The following is a 22,502-nucleotide window of genomic DNA, read 5'->3' as shown; positions in this document are numbered from 1 at the left end:
TTTTTTTTTTTTTGGAAGGGGGAGGAGACTGTATGTAGTTCTCAAAACATTGCAGTTAGAGAGGCAGGTATAACTGAGGACGAGAAGATTTTTGGAGTGCTGAACAACTAGAAGGAACTGAGCCATACTGCTCTTCTGGATTTTTGCAAGAGAAAAGTATGGCATTGCTTTATTGTAACCTGTGTGTGTACATGTGTGTCAGAGGGATGATGTGTGTGTGTGTGTGTGTGTGTGTCAGAGGGAGAGAGTAAGAGTGTGTATGACTAATACCTTTACTGCACTCTTATTTGAGCATATAATAGAACACTTCTTTCTGAAATCTGTGTGCTAATTCACAGGCTAACTGGGACAACTCAGTTTTTCCAATTAGCCCAGTTAATATAGAGGGACACAGGGAAAAATACCTGGTGAAAGGGAGGGAGATGAAGAAAGAAATCAAGAAAGCAAAAGGTCAAGTGGAGGAAAGGATTGCCCAAGAGGTAAAGCAAGGTGACAAAATATTTTTTCAGATATATTAGAGAAATAAGGGAGACCTGAAGTGGCATAGAGAAATTGAAAGATGACAAGGAGCAATATGTGGACAAAGATGAAGAAATGTCAGACATGCTAAATACTTCAGTTTGATATTCACAAAAGAAAACCCTGGAGAAGGACCGATGCTGGGTGAGAAGACCGAAGATAGGGGTAGGGTAGACAAAACTTCGTTTGCAGAAGAGAATGTTTGGGAAGAGTTAGGGAAACTGAAAGTGGACAAAGTCATGGGCCGGATGAGATTCACTGTAAAATAATGAGGGAGCTCAGAGATGTTCTTGCAGTTCTGCTGAAAGTCCTGTCCAATAGATCCCTGGAAACAGAAGTGGTGCTGTGTGACTGGAAAAGAAATGTGGTGATCCCACTTCACAAGAGTGGCAGCAGAGAGGAGGCTGGAAATCACAAGCCAGTTAGCCTCATCTCAGTGGTGGGAAAATTAATAGAGATGCTTCTGAAGGAAAGGATAGAGAACTATCTACAATCCGGTGGGGGTTGCTGGACCAGGGTAGCATGGATTCACCAGGAGAAGGTCCTGTCAGACAAATCAGATTTATTTTTTTTACTGGGCGACTAGAGAATTAGACTGAGGAAGATCGATAGATGTAATTTACTTGGATTCTAATACAGTCCCACAGGAGGATTGTGAATAAAATGAGAAGCCTGGGACTTGGAGCCAAAGTGGTGGAGTAGACTACCAATTGGTTGACTCACAGGAGACTGTGTGTAATTGTAAATGGAACATAATCTGAAGAGAGAACCGTATTAAGTGGAGTGCCACAGGGTTCAGTATTGGGACGGATTCTATTCAATATCTTTGTGAGCGACACTGCGGAATGGATAGAAGGCAAAATGTGTCTATTTGCGGATGATACTAAGATCTGCATCAGACTGGAAACATATAAAGCAATAGGGAGAATGAAAAGCTTGAAGAATGATTAAAAACTTGGCAGCTGGGATTCAATGCCAAGAAGTGCAGAGTGATGCATCTGGGATACAGTAATCCAAAAGAGCTGTATGTGATGGGGGTGAAAGATTAATGTGCACAGTCTGGGAGAGGGACCTTGGGGTGATAGTGTAACGATCTGAAGGTGACAAAGCAATGTGACGAGGCGACAGCTAAAGCCAGACAAATGCTGGGCTGCATAGAGAGGAATAGCCAGCAATGCTTTTAAAACTGACCTCTCAGAGAGTATGTGTGTGCTTTGAGGAAACAGATCCGGTTGGGAAGGGGGGGGGGGGGAGGGTACCTACAGGATTACTGGTTTGGGTTTTGTGTTCAGAGCAATGGTCTTACCAGAGAGAAAGTGCTTGGGGGATACTGGCCCTGTTTTTCTACTCTGAAACACAAAGTAAAGGGGCCGTCAGGGTTTTGGACTTGTGTTTTGCTTTACATACACAGTGAATGTTTAACAGTGATCGGTCCCTCAGACACTGCCCACTGATAACTAGCCCTGAAGTTGCTAGAACTCTTCAGTCTTGGCTGGGAGTAGAGAGAGATCACATCTGTGCCAATGCCCTATTCCAGTTCATGTGGACAGCCCTTTCCTGACCTCCCCAGGCAGCAGTTAAGTACAGTGAAAGTGTTTAGTTAGAATTTACTAAATGAATCACTATTCTTCTACCTGTTATTGTTAGCAAATTCAATCTTTTTTCAATTCATTACTGCTACTTTTTGTTAAAAACGAGTTTCTTAGCTCTTTTCTGATTCATGATCCAATATTTTCTGTCTTTGGTCTCTAGATTCATTTCTAGGAACTGTGTTTCCCTTGGATTGTGTGAGGTTTCCTTTCCACTTGAAAGCAACGGTGAATACTTGCAGGCGGGGCACTTGCCAGCATGTGCAGGGAAGGGATGTGCATTCATTGTATTTTTTTTTTAGCCCATTTGTTTTGGCCCGTACGCATGTATCTTGCGATCGGAATGTCCGCAAACAAAACCAATGGTATGCATGCATTGTGTGCCTTCCTAAATGTGCGCGTACAATCAGTTTTGTGCGCATACTTTCCAACCACAAGATATGAACACACAGGCTGAAACGAATTAAATGAATGGACTAAAAAAAAACAATGAATGCACACCCATAGTGCAGAGATGCAGGTGGGCCTTAGCAGTGCTTGGCAGGATCCTCTGAATATCCACAGGGTTAACCCGAGTGGCTGTTGGGGTACTGCTAAGGCGTTATGTGACAGTGATAATGTCAGACTGAAAAAGCATTATGAACAGGGATGTCTTAAGGCATGAGTCATTGGGCTGAGGATCAGGGCCCCACATTCCCTCCCTCCCCCACTTTGATTTCAACAAGAGCACTAAAATCCACTCGCCATGGGGATTTGAAGATTGGCAGCAGTATTAACACCCCTTGTTAATTGTAAGCCAGCATGATGTGACTTTGTCATGAATGCCGGTATAGAAAAACTCTAAATAAATAAATAAATAAGTAAAAACACAAGTTCACAGGCCCTGTGACACCCCTGCCCTTTGCACAAGTTTCCAAGGTAACAAGAAGCCTTTGTGGGAGGAGGCGGCAAAACGACTAAGGCTGCAAATGGGCCTGTGCTTTTTTTTTTTTTTAAACTTATGCTGCTGCTGTTGCTCAGATCTCTGGGGTGAAGGGATTTGGTTCTACTGTCTTTAAGGTATCCTGGGGGAACATCCATCTCTGATTTTCAGATTTACGGGGAAACACTCACTGCTCTAAGTCTTGTCACCAATGAAGGGGGCCCTCAAAGTTTTCTGGCTTTAGGGCCCAGAGACAGGATAAAATAGCACAGATGTATGAACCTACAGTAGATTCTCGTAACACTGTTTAATGACGAGAGAAAAGTCAGAGTGGTTAAAAATCATCGTCTGAACACTAAGATAACAGGTAACCTGTATACTGTACTTTTAGTCATGTTCTGCTCATATAATACATAGGACAGAGATGAAACACCACTTTTAGATTAAACTTTCTTTCATAGAACAGCAAATTGTGAGGGAGGAGTAAATAAAACAAAATTGGGATGTGCGAGGTGGGCAAAGCAGCACTCCACCCCAATAATGTAGTTACTGATAATGGCAAATCCAAAATTCAAGGATTATCATTTTCATTTCATTTTATTTCTAGACCGTCTTCCTACATAAAAATAGAATCACAGTGGTTCACTGAAAATGAAAACATTCATAATTAAAAACAATACAAATACCTAAATCCAACAAAAATAGAAAAAAATATGAGTCATTGTTAATTAACAAGATATTTTCTATTTGATATTTTTTTCTACATTCTCCTTCCATAAAGACCCCCAACTTAATCTTTCTCAAAAGCAACTCTGAACCGTGACATTTTTAAAATCTTTCTTGAAAACTCTGAGGTCTTTTTGTAACCTTAGATTTTCAGTAAAATATTCCAGTCTTGGGCCTGAAACTGATATCGTTCTTTTTCTAACCTCAGATAATTATGTACTCTGTATTGAAGGAATAGTGAGTAAATCTTTGTTTGCAGATCTCAGGTTTCTTTGTGGGGTGTGGAAAAGTAATGCCACTCCTAACCAGACTTTTTATTGTGAATTATTTTATGAATAGTGGTTAAAACATTATACTGTATTCTTTGCTTAACTGGAAGCCAATGCAAGGGCTCCAAAACAGGGGCAGAGATGTGCAGTTGTTTGCAATGAAATAGGAAATAAAGACAAAATTTACGATTTCTTTGCATTTTGGGAAGAAAAAAAGATAGGAAAAACCCACAAAATTTTGTGGGTTTTCCTATCTTTTTTTTTTTTTTTTCAGGAACTGCACATCTAAGAAAAAAAGAACACCCTTCCCAAATCCTTCAAATTTAACTAAATGGAAAGCCCCCCACCCTCCCAATCCCTCCAAGACTCACTCAATGTCCCTGGTGGACCAGCAGGGGGCCCAGGAGCTCAGAGCGATCTGCAGCTCCTGGGGGCCTTCAGTTGCCAGTATTCAAAATGGCGCGGGCCCATCCATTGCTCCTACCATGTGACAGGGGCCGACCAATGGCACCGGTAGACCCTGTGACATCGTAAGGGCAAAGGGCCATTGGCACCATTTTGATTCATAGCAGGCCCGACAGCCCGTTGGCCCGGAGGGAGAGATCGCTCGCGGGACCCCGCTGGACCATCAGGGCTTTTAGTAAGTCTTGGGGAGGAATTGGGATGGTGGGGGGATTGTAATACAGTAAATTTGAAGGGTTGGGGTAGTTTTTTTTCCCGATTCGGATTTTTTTTTTTTGATTCATTTTTCCGGGTTCGGGTTTCAGCTTAGTTTTTGCCGGAAAACGAGTTTTCCCACAAAGCGCCCGAACTGAAACCCGACCCGACCCAGAACAACTAAACCCATCTCTAGTTCCTATAGCAATTTGCTGTGGGGGATTGATGAACTTTTTTCTGCCCAACCAGATAAGGATCTACAGAATGTAAAGTTGCATACAGATCATTCTAGTCTAGAAGGAATATAATAATGATAATTTATTTATTTAAAAAGACATTCTGCCTCTCTCAACATCTGTCCAAGGTGATACTCTAACTGCATTTCTCTCTTTTCTATTACCTTGCCACAGCTTCTGCAATGGTGTTTCCTGCGAATAACTGTGAATGGAGCTTTGCATGCGGTACAATAGCTGCAGGCTTCATCAGGTACCCACTCCGGAGGATCTGTTAGAAAAAAAAAATGGAATAAAAAAATTGCTGGTATAACAAACAATTTGGAGAAGTGTATGCTTCCAGTGTAAACACAGTGCAGTCGAGTTTCATAGTCTTCTTGTTTTTCAGGATTTTTATTGATCCTCCAGTAAACTCAAATGGTACATGGGCCGGGGAAGGGAGTTGTCCTATGGCTGAATGGGAGAGGCTACCATTGTGACATCAGCAGGGTGTAAGCAGCCTTGAGAAGCAGTGAGACTTACAAAGACAAATATATGTTTTATATATATATATAAATAAAATATAAACAGAGAAATAATCATTTTAGATATGTTTTCAAAAGAGTCTCATTTTTGGTTTCCTGCTTCCTTAATAGTTTATCTTACCAAAGCTGATGCAAATCTGTTGAAGCAGAGAGCAGCACAAATATAGATAATTTATCTATTTTTTTTTTTATTTAAACAATTTATTTTCCGCTGATCCACAAATCTCAAAGGATTACATTGTGAAAGGAATCTAAAAAGTAGTTTGTAACAGAGTTGATAACAAAATCTCTTCCACTCTCCCTCCTAAAAGTTTCCTTACTTCATTGCATGTCCATGGATCATCAGGATACCTCTTTCCAAAAGCAATACCTTTGATGTAAAAAAAAAAAAAAAAAAAAACCAACTTCCTTGTGTCTTATCACCATTTCCTCCTCTGCTGGGCTTATTTCTGCTTGGTTTTTTTTTTTTTTTTAATACATAAATTCAATTTTGAAAATGTTGCCCAACATGTTTAATCGTCTTCTTGAACATTTCTGAAACTCAATAACGTGTTTACAGCAGATGCTTACAGTGATCACCCAGCTAAGATATGATTAGGTTTAAATGAAATAGGCTGCTAGGCTCACATGCGAAGAGGACTATGAGGAGTGATATGGTCATAAAATATTTCATCTTGCATTTCTCATTGTTCTTTTTATTACAGTGGGCCAGACTGACAGCACTGGAAACAAAACTCCTCCATATATTCACAGAAGCACCACAGTACAGGCAGCACCAGCAGCAGTGCAAGCTTCAGCACGTTGCCCTGCTAATGTGCCTCAGCTTTGCTCTGGAGGCAGCACCTCTATGAACGAGAGGGTAATTCAGCCTCCATGCCTGTTCAATTTTTAGCCTCCCCACTGAGACTGAATAAGGGCTCTAATTAGTACTAAACTGTGACAGAGGTTGTAGTAACAGGGACATGTGTTCACTGGGATGATATCACTATTTTATTCAACACAGACCATTTTTAAAGTACCTATTGATCTGAGCTAGATTTGAACTGATAAATTAGAAGTGAAAGGCTTCGTAACACTGCCAATTCTCTTCAGTCATCCAGTCTCCCATTACTTATTATGATTCATATTTTATCAGAATAAAAAGTTTACCTATTACTATGATTATACTCTGCTTTTGTTTGATTCTAGATCTCCCCTGGGCCATGCACTGAGTGAAAGCTTGTTTGAAGGCTAGCTGCTTCTTTTAAGGACGTAAAGTGGATATAACAATTAGACAATTAAAAGTTTGAATCTCAAAAGAACTGAAGTTGGAAATAGCTGAATATGAGCTGGGTTTTAGGTTTTCCAGAAACCTGAACATATATGAAATGTTGAAAAGCTGCCTTCTTTTTCTTTTGAGAATTTAATGTATTGATTGGGAAACCAGGTATTCTTCAACACAAAGTAGAACTGAAACCGTACATGGAATATGTTTTTGATTCGTGTAACCAGAGTAAGATCGGATGGCTTGTGAACTCTGATATTCAATAATAAAGGGAGAATCACACGAAAAGGCAGAATGGCTCCGAGTCAGAATTATTTGGTCTAGACTAGAAGTTGGTTCCAATCCCAGCTGTAAGCACAGCTAACTTATCTCTGAGGTGGGCCAGGCAAGGATAGTTACCAAGCCTTAAGGCCTCGATACAGGTCTACAAACAGGAGCAAGGACAGCAGGCTACAGGCACTACAGGGGATCCCGCTGGAGGAGTGTCCCTACCCTCATTGGTTCTAAGAATGCTAAGCTAGAAGCCTGATGGGAAGAAGGGGCTCAGATGATAGCCCTTGACTACGTGTTAATATTACTCCAAGGCTATCCTGCACCCAAGTTTTCAGGAGAACAGGCTGCCCCTAAAGATCAGAATGCACCCCAACACTTTGCCATGTCACATAGTCTCAGCAATTTTTAGATGGTTCCATGCGTACGGTCTACTATGAAATTTCTTATCAACTTTGTTTTTCCCTAGCATGGAGGAAGGTGACTGTAAATAAAAATGCATATACCACATGTAGAGCCTGTTGTGATGATTGTACGTACTCATAACAGAAATGAGTTTACTTTTGCTCTCCAAGTGTTTCAAGTATTTGTGTGATGTGATATTTTGGGTACTGTGAGGTAAATTTGTGAATGCGTCCCAAATTTAAAAAACCCAGGGGAGAGTGTAGAGAACCCCGTGGGATTCTGCTACGAAGAATGTCTTATCTTTATCAGGGGAACAGAGTTAGAATTAGTGCAGGTTGTAGCTCTCTCATGTGGGAGAGACTGGGATGGTGAGCCCCCAGGCTACGTATACTCTTGCCACCATCTCTCAAGCTGTGAAATTTTAGATGAACTTCTAGGGGCAGCATATCCTCTTTGCTGCTCCTGTATGGTTTGTTTTCTGGGAGAGGTCTTTTGGCTCTCAGGGTCTAAGATCTGGGTAAAGTAAAGAAGACAGAGGGCCTTTTCCTATTTTTGCCAGGTTCTGAAACCCTTTTTGGTTAGCAGGAGATTCTGTTTCCCACCCTTCCTTCCTCTGGACTTGCTTTGCCCTTTGCTTAAGAGCTTTAGTGTTTTGTTTTTCTCTCTGTTTTTCTGTGTACCTTAGGGCCCAGTACTCAGTTCTGTCTCCATTTTGAGGAAGTGGTGTCTCTCCCCTTGATATAATTCAGTGTCTTCAAGGAGGAATGAATTATCATTCATTCCTGGCGAAAGAGAAGACCAGTGGCTCAAACAGGTGTAACAATGACTATCTCGCTGAGATCAGTAAGGGAAGACAGAAGTATTAAAAAAAAAAAACAAAACAGTGATCCACCCAAATGTGAATAAACCTGGGTTGGATCCAGCAATTTAGCCAAATTTTGGCCAGCAAAGATGAGATGCTGCAATTGCCTCTTTCTATAAAAGGGGGTAATTATAGGGTTCTAAATTGCTCCCTTTGTTTCATTTTGATAGTACACTAAGTCAACTGACATAAAGACAGTTAAGAAAACTGTTTTGGATAAGCAGAAAAAAATGAGTGGACTATAAACCTCTCAATTTTAGGGCAAAAGTTGCAGCTGAAGGAGGTAGTGCATAGTTTGGGTGTCTATTTAGACTACCAGCTCCTGATGGATACCCAGATATCTCAAATGGTTAGAAGTACATTGCATAAATACATAAAATTTGCCATAATGGGTCAAAATGGCCAATCCTGTTCACAAGTACCTAGCAGAATCCTAAGGGGTAGACAAATACCATGCTGTTTATCCCAGGGATAAGAAGTGGATTTCTGCAACTCCACCTTCATAATGGTTTATGAAATTTCCTCAAGGAACTCATCCACACCTTTTTTTTTCATGCAGCTACACTAATAGCTTTCACCACATCCTCTGGCAATGAATTCCAGAGCTGAATTACACGTTGAGTAAAACATTATTTTCTCTTATTTGTTTTAAATGTATTACCTAGTAACTTCATTGTGCTTTCCCCCTAGTCTTTGTACTTTTTAAGAGTAAACAACTGATTAACGTTTTCTCGTTCCACTCCACTGATTTTATAGACCTACATCATATCTCCTCTCAGCTGTCTCTTCTCCAGGCTGAAGAGTCCTAATCTCTTTAATCTTTCATCAAAGGGGAATAGTTCCATCCCTTTTATCATTTTGGTTGCCCTTCTCTGTACGTTTTCTAATTCTACATTTATTACTAATATATATTCGCCAACTATGAGCTATATTGGAAAAGAAAGATTTGATGAGGGTCACACATGCTCTTATGTTGGGGAAGGTAGACTATTTTAACCCCTTTATCAGAGGTTTCCAGGGATTGAATTCAGATGAATATAACTAGTTCAGAACGCAGCAGCACGTATAACAAGTAAAAAAAAAAAAAAAATAGAAGAGTTCAGATGATGTTACTTTTATACTTCAATCACTGCAAGGCTCCTAATGGGAACAGAGTGTCCAATTTAAAGTTTATGGTATTAATTTTTAAATGTTTGTGTTCAGCCAAACCACTTTATTTACCGGACTTATAGTCTTTTCATGAGTCCCAGAGATCATTTTGGTCATCGCAATAAGCTCTATTGGAATTGCCAGGATTCACAGAAGTGCAGCTGCACTGCACAAAAATATGGCTGTCTTGCTCTGAGTCAAATTTATGGAACTCTGCTTCGCTGAAGATTCAGCTGGAACTGAATTTTATAACCTTCAGAAAAAAAGGTCAAAATCTCCCCCCCCCCCACCAATTTTTTTTTTATAAGGAAATATGAGAATAAAGGGGTGGGAGGTAGTAGATAAAGGTGGAGGCAGGGGAGAAATCAAGTTGTGGGAGGGATGGTAAGTGATGGAAGAGATTAGAAGGGAATTGTAAGGACTGATTGTGGGGTTATGACGAGGGAGAGGGGTAAGTTTTTGGGTGGAGGGGTGAGGATGGTTTCATACAACTGAATATGTTGACACTGATTATGTTATATTGCCTGCAAGGATGTAATTTTAATTTTATTGTATGTACTGTTTTTTTTAATGTAATCGGCTCAGGGATATTTTTGATAAGTTGCGGGAAATCAAATTGAAATTATAAATTACTGAGCAATTCTTCACTATCTTGGCACCTTCTTGTCTCGAGAAAAAGTTTAGTTATAGGCAACACTATATATATATTAGTAATACTTTTTAAAACATTACTTTAGCCTGCAAGCAAATAAACAGGCAACATTTTTATCATGCAAATTTGGAAGAAATGATTGCATATTCACACACAATCCTTTTTATAAGTGGTCACTTTTTTTTAAAACCTCAAATTCTTCAGTGCTTCTGAAAGTCTAAAGTACTCAAAACCAGAGTTTTTCATTTATCTGCAGCACATGCAGTCAGTAGTAGCTCAAGTCCCATACATCTAGAGAGTGAGATGATAGCTCAGTTTCCAGGCCTATTCAAACCTTGCTGATACTGTCAATTAAAGGGCCAATTGGTGCCAGGTGTGATGATTTTAGCGATGTGGACAAAAGTTTATTGGAAACTGTGCTCTTATCACCAACATATTTCATATAGGTTACCAAACAACCCATAGCCATTAATAAATGGTAGCCAGTGAAGTGTTAAACTGGGTAGGCAAAGTACATTTTTGTAGGGAGGACTAGGAAATATTCCCCTTTTCAGCCTGCTTTCTCCATCAGGGATCCTCAATCTCATTCATCCCTCACAGTCTCAAACAGAGAAGGCAGAAGTCAAGAGGATTCTGACAAGAGGCCCTTCCCCTTCATTCACAGCTGAATCAGCGGAAAGGACAGCCATGATGCATTACAAAGCCCCGAGTCTCAATCTCTTCCTGAGCAGGCAGCCACAGCTGTAACCTGCTGCCTGGCTGATATATAGCAGAGCAGCAAGAAGCTTTTGCACATGTGGCAGCCTAGCTCAGGGGTTTTCACAAACACTATATTTATTTGGCAGCCACTTTTAAACTTTTTTCTCCCAACGTACTGTCTCAACTCCTTTCTGATGTATTCTCCCTTCCCCTAAGCCTCTTATGGTACATTCAGCCCCTTCCCAAACTACTTCCAACCCCCCACCCCCTAGATAATCCTTCCTAATGCACTCATCTGCCCCTGAACCTGCATCTCCCATACAATACATGCATTTCCTCCCATACACTCGCCCAACCCTCTACTAGCCTGAGGAGAAGTGCGAAATATACCTCCCCTTTTTCATGCTGGTGACGGCAGAAGGGGATGAGAAAAGTGCATCAAGACTCATGCTGCCTCTAGTGGTCTTCTTCTGCCTTCAGGACCTTGCCAAGAATCCTTTCTGCCCAGGGGTGGATTGTGGGAAAATAGTGGCCCGGGGGATTTTTCTCCATACAGGCCCATGGGTACCCAATTACATACACAATATAATTTACATATATAATTAACATATATATGTACACACCCCTATATTTCGGTATGGTCCTCCCATATCAACACAGTACTATTTGCCAACACTCAAAGAATAACAACCCCACCTATGAAAAAGAATACCACAAATATTACACCAGAATCTAAAATATCAATATACCTCCTATCAGGAAAACAGATCAGGCCAAGCTACTACAGATCCCTACAGAGAAACCACATGCTAAAAGAATGCTTCATCTCAGTCTTTGCATGCAGAACACAAACTCTCACCAAATACAGAATACAAAATGAAGGAGCACAAATGACAAAAACTGAAATGGAAACTCCAAGAAGCCAGACTCCGTGTATTAACAATAGAAAAATAGAACCACCATTCCTCATAAAACAAATAAAATCAAGAAACATAAAGCATCAGTTATAATAGTAAAACCATAATAAAAGAATATTTTAAAACTACTGATAAATAGAATTTCTATTAATTAAAATCATATACATTTTTTACAATGTCCCAAACACTAAAAATATTTCCAAACAGCACATATATCAAATAACATTCAATAATTAAAACTAATAAGGATTTTAAAAAGCCCCTGCTGTCCATACGTGGGAGCTCTTTATTTCCAGTCACCCTGATATTGTCGAGGATTAGGAGGTTATCCTCTCTCTCTCACACATATTCACATGTCCATTCTCTCTCACACATACACTGTCACATATATACACATTCATGCTCTTATATCCACCATAACCTCTCGCTCTCACAGACACTGACACACTCTCAGGCTCTAAGACACTCTCTCCCCCTCCACACACCCCCCCCCCCCCACACACACACACAAACTCTTACTCTCCCTTGGATTTTCTCATACACACTCATGCTCTCACACTCACATACTGACCCCCAGGCAGGCTCCCATTCATTTTCACACCACTTCTTCCACATCCCCCAGGCATGCACACATTCATTCTCACACACACAGACCCCCAGGGCAGGCACCCATGCATTCACACTCCCATGGCAGAGTCCCATTCATACACATGCACACACTAAAGGCAGATCCCCCTCTCTTTCTTTTGCCAACAACCTCAGAACCTCTCTCATGCCTCTGCTGCCACTGTCACTGTCACTGATGCCGCATGGCTATTGGGGAGGCGCCGATTGCTGCTACTGACACTGAAGCCCATTCTGCTGTCTCCTCTGTGCAGGCCCGTGGGCTTCCACTTTCTCCATGCTGATCTCGTACATTGTGAGATCCGCATAGAGAAAGTGCTATTCTTACACATTCCCAAAGATTACATGTGCCAATCACTAAAAAGTAATTTATTTATTTTTTACCTTTGCTGGCTGATCTTAGTTTTCTAATCGGTTGGTCACAGGCTTTTTTTCTTCCACCTTCCCTTTCTTATTTTTTTGCCAATTCCTTTTATATTGTCTTTTTTTCTATTTCTTTTCTCTCCATCTTCTTCCCTCAAACACACAGTCAGGTTCTCATTCTCACATGCATTTCTCTCTCTCTCTCACACACACACACACTCTCACTGGCACATGCTGTCTCTCATACAATCATTCATATACACAGGCTCTCACTGGCACATGCTGTCTCTCATACAATCATTCATACACACAGGCTCTCACTGGCACATGCTGTCTCTCACACACACACAGGCTCTCATATGCTGTCTCTGCAAACATTCAGATCCTCACTCCCACACACAATCTCTCAACTCATCTCATACACACATCCCCCCTCTACAGACCCTCAGCCTCTCTCTCACCTCTGTACCTCCTCTTCGCGGGTCGCCGCAGGATGGGTTCTTCAGCGGCCCTGATCTTCTCGGGCCACGGCGGTCCTGCTACCGGGCCTCTTCCTCTTCTTGGCCCGTAAGCGCTGCTCCTCTTCTGCACGCATTGATGCTCCTCCTCCTTCCTGCCCACGCGGCTCCGGCAACGTTTACTTCCGGGGCCGCACAGGCAGGAAGGAGGAGGAGCATCAGCGCGTTTAAACGCGATCTTTTTCTTCGGGCCGTGGTGACGTGAGCCTCACCACGGCCCTGTTGATCTGCCTGCTATATACGTGTCGCTGCTCAGTGGCCGCATGAGCCTCCTTGCGCCCGGGGGCATTGGCTCCCCTTGGGATACCACTGCTCGCGGCGCCCCCTAATACTTTGGTTGGAAACTTTATAATAGAAAAAAAAAAAAATTACGTGACAGGAGTGACCGGCCCACCGGGGGAAGCCCGATCCCCCGATAGGTCAATCCGTCCCTGTTTCTGCCCACTGGCTCCGTGCCCAACTGTTATCACTTCTATGGTGCTGCTCCATGCTCATGAGCTATTCTCACAAGAAAAAGAACAAGAGTTCAGGCACCAGGTGACAAACTCAAAAGCCACAGAAGCAACAGCTACAATTGAGCAGGGAGCCCATAGCCAGAAAGCTGGATAGGGTGGATGGTAATGCTCCAACAGTGGGTGCATATCTTTGGTCACAGAAAAAAAAGATTGATGGCTGTATGTGGCCACTGTGGATGTATTTGAGAAATGTTGGGCTTGAATACTTTGGCTATCTAAATAGCTGACTTGCCGCAGTATAACTGACTGGGGGGTAGATTTTAAAAGATGCGTGTGGTTCCCGGCGGGCGCACATGGACGCACCAATTTTATAACATCTGCACACATTATAAAATTGGGTGGCCGCGTGCACACGTACACCGGATTTTGCAATCCGCGCGTGCATGTGCGGGCGGCATGCACGAGGGGGTGGGGGGGGCGAACCTTTGCAATTTCCAAACAGGAATCGGGCCTTCCCCAGTTCCCTCCCAATCTGCTCCAATTAAGGAGCACACAGAGGGAACTTCCCTACCCCCTACCTAAACTGCCTCCTTCTTCCCCTCTCCTCCCCACCCCTAAACCTTACCGATTTTTTTTTTTTGTTTCGCAACTTACTTCACTGCCGGAGTTGAAGTAAGTTGCTGGCCGATGCACGAATCATCAGGACAGCATACGATGGCGCTGTCCCGGCCCGCCCCCTGCCCCTCCCACTCCCCTCCCCACTGAAGAGGCCTAGCACTTGTGCACGTACCGGGGTTTACGCGCATGGCCGGGCCCCTTTGAAAATTCGTGCGGCGTGAGCCTTCCACGAGAAAATCTTATTTTTACAAATGGAACAGGTTTAAGTCATGGTGTTCTTCCCTGTCCCTTGATCCTTTCACTTGTTCCACCAGGAAATTTCTAGATTATCTCTGACACTTGTCAGAATCAGGTCTAAAAACTTCTTCCATGGCCAACCCCCCGCCGTTCCTCCTCAGGAAAAGGACCGAGGAGATCGTCGGGGAAAAGCATCGCCATCGACACCGTAGGTCATTGCTCTGTTTTAATTAGCACATGTTCCACAGATTGGCAGCTCATCCAAGGAATGCACTGTTCAAACTGTGAGCAGTGGTAGTGACAGCTGGTAGGGGTTTTTTTCTTCTTGTCTCCAGCTACCTTGGAGGTGACAATGGTAGTGATGAAATACTGGTATCCATCCTGGAACTGAAATTTTGGAGGCGACTCTTAGATCTGGACCACATTTGACCAAACCTTGTTTTGCCCTATTGGAGTTTTAGATTGGATGGCCGGCGCCATCTTGTGCTCCTACCATGTGACAGGGGCTGACCAATGGCACCGGTAGCCCCTGTGACATAGTAAAGGCAAAGGCTATCGGCGCCATTTTGATTACTGGCAGCCGACGGCCTGTGTGCAAGAGATTGCTCCCGGACTCCCGCTAAACCACCAGGGAGTTTTGGTAAGTCTTGGGGGGGTCAGGAGGGTGGGGGGTTGTAGTTAATTTAATTTTAGCCGGGAAATGAATAAGAATTAACGTATAAACATATCGGGGGGTCCCCTTGCCAAATGCAACGTATCTGCCCCCCGACGAATACGAATCCCGAATGCAATGTATGCACATCCCTAAAGAAGAGTATGCCGCTTTCCAACAGTTCCCGTTGTGTCTTTGGATAAAGTTTTCAGTATGATATAATCCCCTGACCCAGATGCTCTCTCAAAACATGGGCAATGTCAGATGTGGATGTTTTATGGACACCTTTTGTCAGTCATGGTGGCACTGCTAGACGTCCTGAGGCTAGAGCTGCATCAGGAGCTTCATAAGTCATCAGCTGCTATGGGATGTATTTGTTTTCCTTTAAGTCTTCTAGTATGGTGTGAACTATTCAGATAAAAAAAAATACAGATACTTTCTCTGGTATCTATGATTGTAAACTACAGCTATTTATCACAAAGTTATTATTTACATATATTTCTAAACTGCCTTCCCAGTCAAGACAACTGGTCAAGTTGGTACACAAAATTTAACAAAAACTACAAGAAATCCAACAAAAGAATAACAAAATAATAAAAGAAGCCAGCAAGCTACTACCATATAGTTATAGACATCAGCAGAATAGGTGTAAATACCAGCAAAAACTACCACTGAACTGTTACAAACATCAGGTGAACAAATGCAATAGCACTTATAATCAATCAGCCTGGAAAATTACAGACAGCCATAACCAAGTCCTAATCCAGCTACCACATCTATCCAAACTATGGAAAAAGGATTGACAGGAAAAAAACTCAAGTCTTCGCTTTATTTTTGTAAATATCTTTATTGAATTTTACCAAAGAATACAAATAAATATCCACTGAAACATGAAGAGCGATCTGGTAAATCTTCACTATTTTTTTTCCTACAAGGAAAATAGTTGGTTTCCTGCCGAATATCCACAGGTAAACTGTGCTACAGCACAGAAGCCACTATGGAAAACGTTCAGATTTCTTTTAATGCTCTTTTACTTTATCAGTGCTACAACTGACTCAATCTTTAGTATCCAGAAAAGCATCATTAGTATCATTCAAAAAGCAGCACTCTTGGCAGCATAATTGCCCCTTATGCCATGCTAAGCCATTGATGCAATACCGGTAAAGGAGAAAATGCCCATTCCACTTTGCTAGGTTCTCAGCCTGGAAACATTAAGCACAACGCTTGCAGGTTAAATTCAGCATTTATTGTTAAACAAAACACTTTCACCTCCAACATGTAAGCTTCCTTTATGCTGGAAACACAGCAGGTTCAGTCTTTAGCAGTTGTTCAAAGCTTAGCACGAAGGTCCAATTCAGGTCAGAATCTACTCAGCCAAGTTGGGAAGTACGGGGGGGGGGGGGGGGAAGGCGGGGGCAGGCGGTGTATCTCCTACTTTGGGCTCCATCGCATGCCTCACAGCCCTCAAGTTGCATGAACTGTGCGTCCTTCCCAGCAATCCCCCACTCCTGGCTATAGCTCTGGGCTTCAGACAATATACACACCTCTCTGGGTTGCTCTACTGCAGTTCATTTGAGCTGGCCTATGGCTCAAGGGCAAAGCTCCAGCCTACCAAACCAACACTCTGCTGCCGTTCAAAGATGAGTAGAATTTCATTTTGCCCAGATACCCTTCTCTGCACCACCCCACCCCAAAACTGATTCAACAACACCTACTGCTGCAGCATCAAGTGTTCCTTGGAGGTCTCACAACCAATTATTGGCCAAAGCCAATTCAGATTTAAGATCCGGCAGGGTCTGAGCCCAAGGTGATACAGCTGCATGTTGACCTTCTCAAATGAATACATCATAAAGACAGATGGGCAGAATGCTATAACAGGCGTCTCAAAGTTCCTGTAAAGCTATAGCTACAGGGCCGGTGCAAGGGTGTTAAGCGCCCCAGGCGAACTGTCTGCCTTGCGCCCGCCACCACCTTCCCCCCAGTCCTGAACTCATTCACTGAGATGCCGCTCACGGCCCACCGAGTGTTTGCTCTTCTCGGCTGCGAGCAGGATGGGCACTGCTCCTACCCTCACATAGCTGCTCTTCAGCTCCCCCTAATGGTCAGCACCCTAGGTGTTCGCCTAATGGGACGCTCCAGGCCCTTTACCTTTCAGACAGACCACTTCCCTTTCAGACAAATTGAGGAGGGACTACAAATAGGGAGAAACCTGAAGATTCAAGATGCTAGAACCACAAATGGGGCAAGTTCTGATTGAGCTAGTAGCCCAAAGGAGCAGGAAGAACCTGTGAGCACAACAAAAAAAAGTAAAATAAAAAATGAAGTCAAACCACATGAAATTAATGACACCACAAAAAAAAACTAGTCTACATTTTCTGTAAATACAATGTAAGAGGAAACTTTCTTCAAACAAACTGGAAAGGAAGAAGACAAAAGCTAACAGCTTCTTTGTCACTTGTGTCTTACTCTTAACTCTCTGTTTCTAAGAAGTCAAGATAGATTTTTCTGTGCCCCGTGCACAATTAAACTATGAAATTTGTTGCCAGATGATGTGGTCAAGGCAGCTAACATAGTGGGGTTCAAAAGTGATCTGGACTAGCTCCTGAAGAAAAAGTCCATAAATAGTTATTAGTCAGGAAGACTTAGCTTAATCCTTGGAGTGATATACAAGAAATATACAGCTCTTTGGGATCTGACAGGTACTTGTAACCCGGACTGGCCACTGTCGGAAACAGAATATTGGGTCAATGGACCCTGGTCTAATTTCTTATGCTCTTATCTTTTACCACCATGCACTGTAAATATATAAAAGGACATTCAGTCTCTCTTTTCAGGAAAGTGCCGGGGAAGGGGCAAGAGGGTTATTTTTCTTGTAAATCCCATCTCTTTAGTACCAGAAACTGGCACACTCACAAGACAGATTAATGACTGCATGAACCTGAAAGCAGCACAACTCTCACTCAAAGGTGACCTCTCTTAAAAAAAAAAAAAAAAAAAAAAAAAGACAACTTGAGGCATGCTGATACTGTAGTGTGAAGTAGCTTGCACTGCTTTTTTGGAGAAAATGAGAACTTCAGCTTCCAGTGCTCTGAACATGGGGCATTTCACCCGCCCTAAATTCATAAAAGGGGAAAGTACTTAAGAAGTAGTTGTGCTTGAACTTCTTGAATCTGAGATGTCATTCTTTTGTGCAAAATTAATGGTGAAATACCTTCAAACTCCCCATCTCTGGCCTTTGCTGCAAGTTCTGAGGAAGAAATGGTTTCCTGGCACAGAGCACAGTCCTCCAGCACCGCACTTCTTAAGCCCTGGTTAACTGGAAAAGAGCAAAATATTAAATTAAAACACCTTCTCTTAAATTCATCTTGATGGCTAGACTGCATGGGCCTTTATGGTGCTTATCTGCTGTATCATATCCTACGTTTTTGCAACTTGGGGACAATGGAGTTGGGCTTTCTACTAAGACTTGTTAGCCACTGCATCAGGGATATTGGAGTTGATTTATATTTTGTTACTTAATTCCCCTCACTTAGCACTTTGATGTGTAGTCCTATTTCTAAAGGACTATTAATCTAAAACGCTTCATGCTGAAAAACCAGGACTGTTATATAACTGGTATATTTCTATTCTTTCTCCTGTGCCTAGGATTCTGTGTGTACCGCAAAACAGAAAACTATAAACTGATAATGTCTGCAATATATTAAGGACAGGTAAAGCACAAATCAAAATATACTGCCAGCCAACAAAATGTTGCAGCTGGCTGAAGGAGATCACTTTACCATCTGGCACTGTGTGTGAAAATAAGCAATGACACAAAAATTTGTCTGAGACAATGAGGTAAACACTTTTTTTTTTTTTTTTTTTTTTTTTTTTTTTTAAATAGAAAGATGTCTTGCTCCATGTTACCAAAAACTAGGGACCAAGGTTTCCTGTAGTTTGTTTTTTTTTTTTTGTGGGGTTGCGCATCACTATTGAACACAACTTTTTCAGTAAGCACAGAGCGGTGTAAGGCTCCCCTGCCAATCTCCCATCAATCCCTTCATGTGCTATTTCTCCCACCTCCCCTTATTGCCAGTGGCTGACAGATTATTTTATTTAGAAATTTGTGCTTCTAGGGTCAGAAATGGAGAAATTACTTACCTGATAATTTCATTTTCCTTAGAGTAGACAGATGGACTCGGGATCAGTGAGTTATGTTCCCCTGCAAGCAGATGGAGATGGAGCAAGCTGACGTCACAGTATACATAGCCATGCAGTGACAACAGCTTGCTAGTATTCTCTTCAAAAGCAACTATGGAAAGACTAGCAAAAAACTTGCTTAAAAACATGATTAAAAACAGGCAACCAGAACTGTACTAAACCAACAAGAAACACTGAACTCACGTAAGATTCTAATTACCCCAATCTAGGGACTGGATGAACACTTACCAGTAATCCCTTGGGATCCAGAGCCCCACAGGACGACTATTGACAGACTCAAATGGCAGCTGAGGGCGGGAAGCTGAGTCCATCGGTCTACACTAAGGAAAATTAAATTATCAGGTAAGTAATTTCTCCATTTCTTAGCGGTGTAGACAGATGGACTCAGGACCAGTGGGATGTACCAAAGCCACTCCCTAACAGGGTGGGAGGCTGCCCGCGGTCCAGTCAACACCGCATGTGCAAAGGCTGCGTCCTCCCGGGCCTGTACATATACACGATAAAACCTGGAAAAAGTGTGTAAGGAGGACCACGTCACAGCTCGGCAGATATCGAAAGGAGACAACAATCAAACCTCCGCCTAAGTCCTAGCAGAATGAACCTGAACCTGAGTGGGTAACAGCTTCTCAGCATCCACATACACGGCCGTGACCACCTCCTTAATCCAACAAGCTATTGTAGCCGGCGAAGCTGAAACACCCTGCTTACTTCCATCATGGAGGACAAACAGAATATCCATATTCCGGAAAGGTTCAGAAACCTCCAGATATCACATGACAAGGAGGCTATATTTCTCTGCATCCATGACTTTATCCAGGGATGGCAAGGAGATGGACTAATCAAATGAAAGTCCGACATCACTTTGGGCAAGAAGGACGCCCTTGGAGTCACCCGAAGGAATGGCTCCCAGAAAGCCAAGGCCAGCAGCTCAGAAATTCGACGCACAGAACATATAGCCACCAGGAATACTGCTTCAAGGTCAACAACCGCAAGGGAAGGTCACGCAGTAGTCAGAACAGAACCTGCCAAAAAATCCAGCACCAAGTTATGACTCTACAAGGGAATCAGTAACCTCAAGGGAGACCTAAGATGCTTTACTCCCTTCAAAAACAAGTCCCATCAGGATGAGATGACAAGGAAACACCATTCACCGGGTCTCTGAAACAGGCAAGAGCCACAAGCTGCACCTTCAACGAATTAAGAACTAATTCTTTATTCAACCCATCCTGTAAAAATTCCAGAATGAGTGGGGTATTTACTGAATGAAGAAGAACACCAAGCTCCTCAAACTAGGCCTCAAAAACTCTCCAAACCCGCACATAAGCTAAGGAAGTGGAGAACTTGCGAGCACGGAGTAAGGTGGCAATCCAGAGGAAAAACTACACTTCAACAGGCAAACCCTCTCAAAGGCTAAACCATAAGACAGAACAGAGTCGGATCCCCATAAAGAACTGGACCCTGCTGTAACAGATCCATGTTTGGCAGAAGATAAAGGGGGGGGGGGGTGTTTCCACCAGGAGTTTCCAGAAATTCACATACCACATGGGCCAGTCTGGTACCATCAGGAGTACTAGCCTCCTGTGGCCTTCAATTTTGCGAATCATCCTGCCCAGAAATGGCCACGTAGGAAAGGCATAAAGCAATCTGTCTTCTGGCCAGACCTGTACAAGAGCATCTATGCCCAGGGACCTCAGATCTCCCCTGCAACCATAGAATCAAGGAACATTTGCATTGGGAGAAGTCGCCAGCAGGTCTAGGAACTGAAGGCCCCAGTGATCCATAATCAGCTGAAATGCCTCGACTGACAATACCCATTCTCCTGGGTCCAGGCTCTCCCTGCTGAGAAAGTCTGCTCTTACATTGTTGATTCCTGCAATGTGAGAGGCCGAGATAATCCGTAGATGTCCTTCCACCCATTCCAGAAGCTGGTCTATTTCCAGAGATACCTGCTGGCTCTTGGTTTCTTCCTGGTGGTTGATATAGGCCACTGTTGGCGCACTGTCGAACATCACGCAGACTGCTTGACCCTGCGGCCTGTGGCTGAACTGCAAGCATGCCAACCGGAGTGCCTGGGCTTCCAAGCGATTGCTGTTCCAGCAGGATTCTTCGGCATTCCAATGCCCTTAGGCTGCCAGCTCTTGATAGTGAGCCCCCCAACCCTGGAGACTTGCATTTGTCATGATACCAACCAGGTCAGCAAGGACAAGGAAACTCCCTTTCTCAGATGAGCCTCCTGTAACCACCACTGGAGGCGAGAGCAGATTTCCATTGATAAATGAGCTGAACCGAATAGTCCTGAGACTGCGGGTTCCAACAAGACAACAGAGAGCACTGAAGAGGATGCATATGCATCCTTGCCCACGGCACCAATTCCAGGGTTGCTGCCATCAAGCTGAGCAACTGTAGATAGGATCACACCATTGGGCGAATAGGGCTCACCAACTGATGCAGCTGAGACATCAATTTCTGAATCCGAACTTCTGGCAAGAAAACTTTGTCCTGTCCTGTGTCAAACCGAACCCCCAGATACTCCGACTGGGATTGCTTAAGACTGCTCTTGACCAGGTTCACCATCCAACCAAGCTCCTGCAACAAGGAGGCCACATTGTGTGTCACCAGGCGGCTCTCTTCCTGAGACATGGCTTGAATTAGCCAGTTCTCCAAGTACGGGTGCACCAGGATCTCGCTCTTCTCAAGGCCCCCACTTGGGGGGGGGGGACATCACGGGGGTGGTGGCTAGACCAAAGGGCAGTACCCGAAACTGAAAATGGTGCCCTAACACTGCAAAATGTAGAAAACAGTGTTCAAAATGGATGGGAATATGGAAGTAGGCCTTGGACAGATCGGGGGTCAGAAATTCCCCCGACTGCACTGCCATTACCATGGAGTGTGAGGTTTCCATGCAAAAATGAGTCACCTTCAAATGATGGTTGACCCTTTTGAGATCCAGGATGGGACGAAAAGAACCCTCCTTCTTGGGCACAACAAAATAAATGTAATATCGCCACATACTTTCTTGAGACATGGACACCAGAACCACAGCCCTGAGCCTGAGGAGCCTTTGAAGCGTAAAATCCACTGCCTGCTTCTTTTGTGGAGAGTGGCAAGGGGACACCATGAACACATCTTGAGAAATACTGCAAAATTCCAGCACATATCCTTCTCGTACCACCTCCAG

The 22,502-nt window shown here is 43.1% G+C and overlaps 1 protein-coding gene and 1 long non-coding RNA gene across 4 annotated transcripts in view; one reads left to right on the top strand and one right to left on the bottom strand.

Moving 5' to 3' along the window:
* The window catches only part of ZFYVE28 (zinc finger FYVE-type containing 28), a 629,789-nt gene that overhangs the window by 6,120 nt on the left and 601,167 nt on the right, over nucleotides 1-22,502 (bottom strand). For all 3 annotated transcript variants that reach the window (XM_029592250.1, XM_029592232.1, XM_029592241.1), the window contains 2 exons: nucleotides 18,336-18,440; nucleotides 5,083-5,186 (listed from right to left, as the gene is read on the bottom strand). In XM_029592250.1, the coding sequence (XP_029448110.1) occupies nucleotides 5,083-5,186; nucleotides 18,336-18,440 (209 nt within the window). The remainder of the gene's footprint in view (nucleotides 1-5,082; nucleotides 5,187-18,335; nucleotides 18,441-22,502) is intronic.
* Nucleotides 56-7,452, top strand: LOC115085816. Its single transcript, XR_003854967.1, has 4 exons — nucleotides 56-156; nucleotides 5,093-5,168; nucleotides 6,144-6,298; nucleotides 6,628-7,452. It is a non-coding gene; the product is annotated as an uncharacterized LOC115085816 (long non-coding RNA).

The sequence above is a fragment of the Rhinatrema bivittatum genome, chromosome 1 (assembly GCF_901001135.1).
Source record: "Rhinatrema bivittatum chromosome 1, aRhiBiv1.1, whole genome shotgun sequence".
NCBI lineage: Eukaryota > Metazoa > Chordata > Amphibia > Gymnophiona > Rhinatrematidae > Rhinatrema > Rhinatrema bivittatum.
Note: the sequence above shows the minus strand (reverse complement) of the source record. Positions and strands in the feature narration are given on the sequence as shown.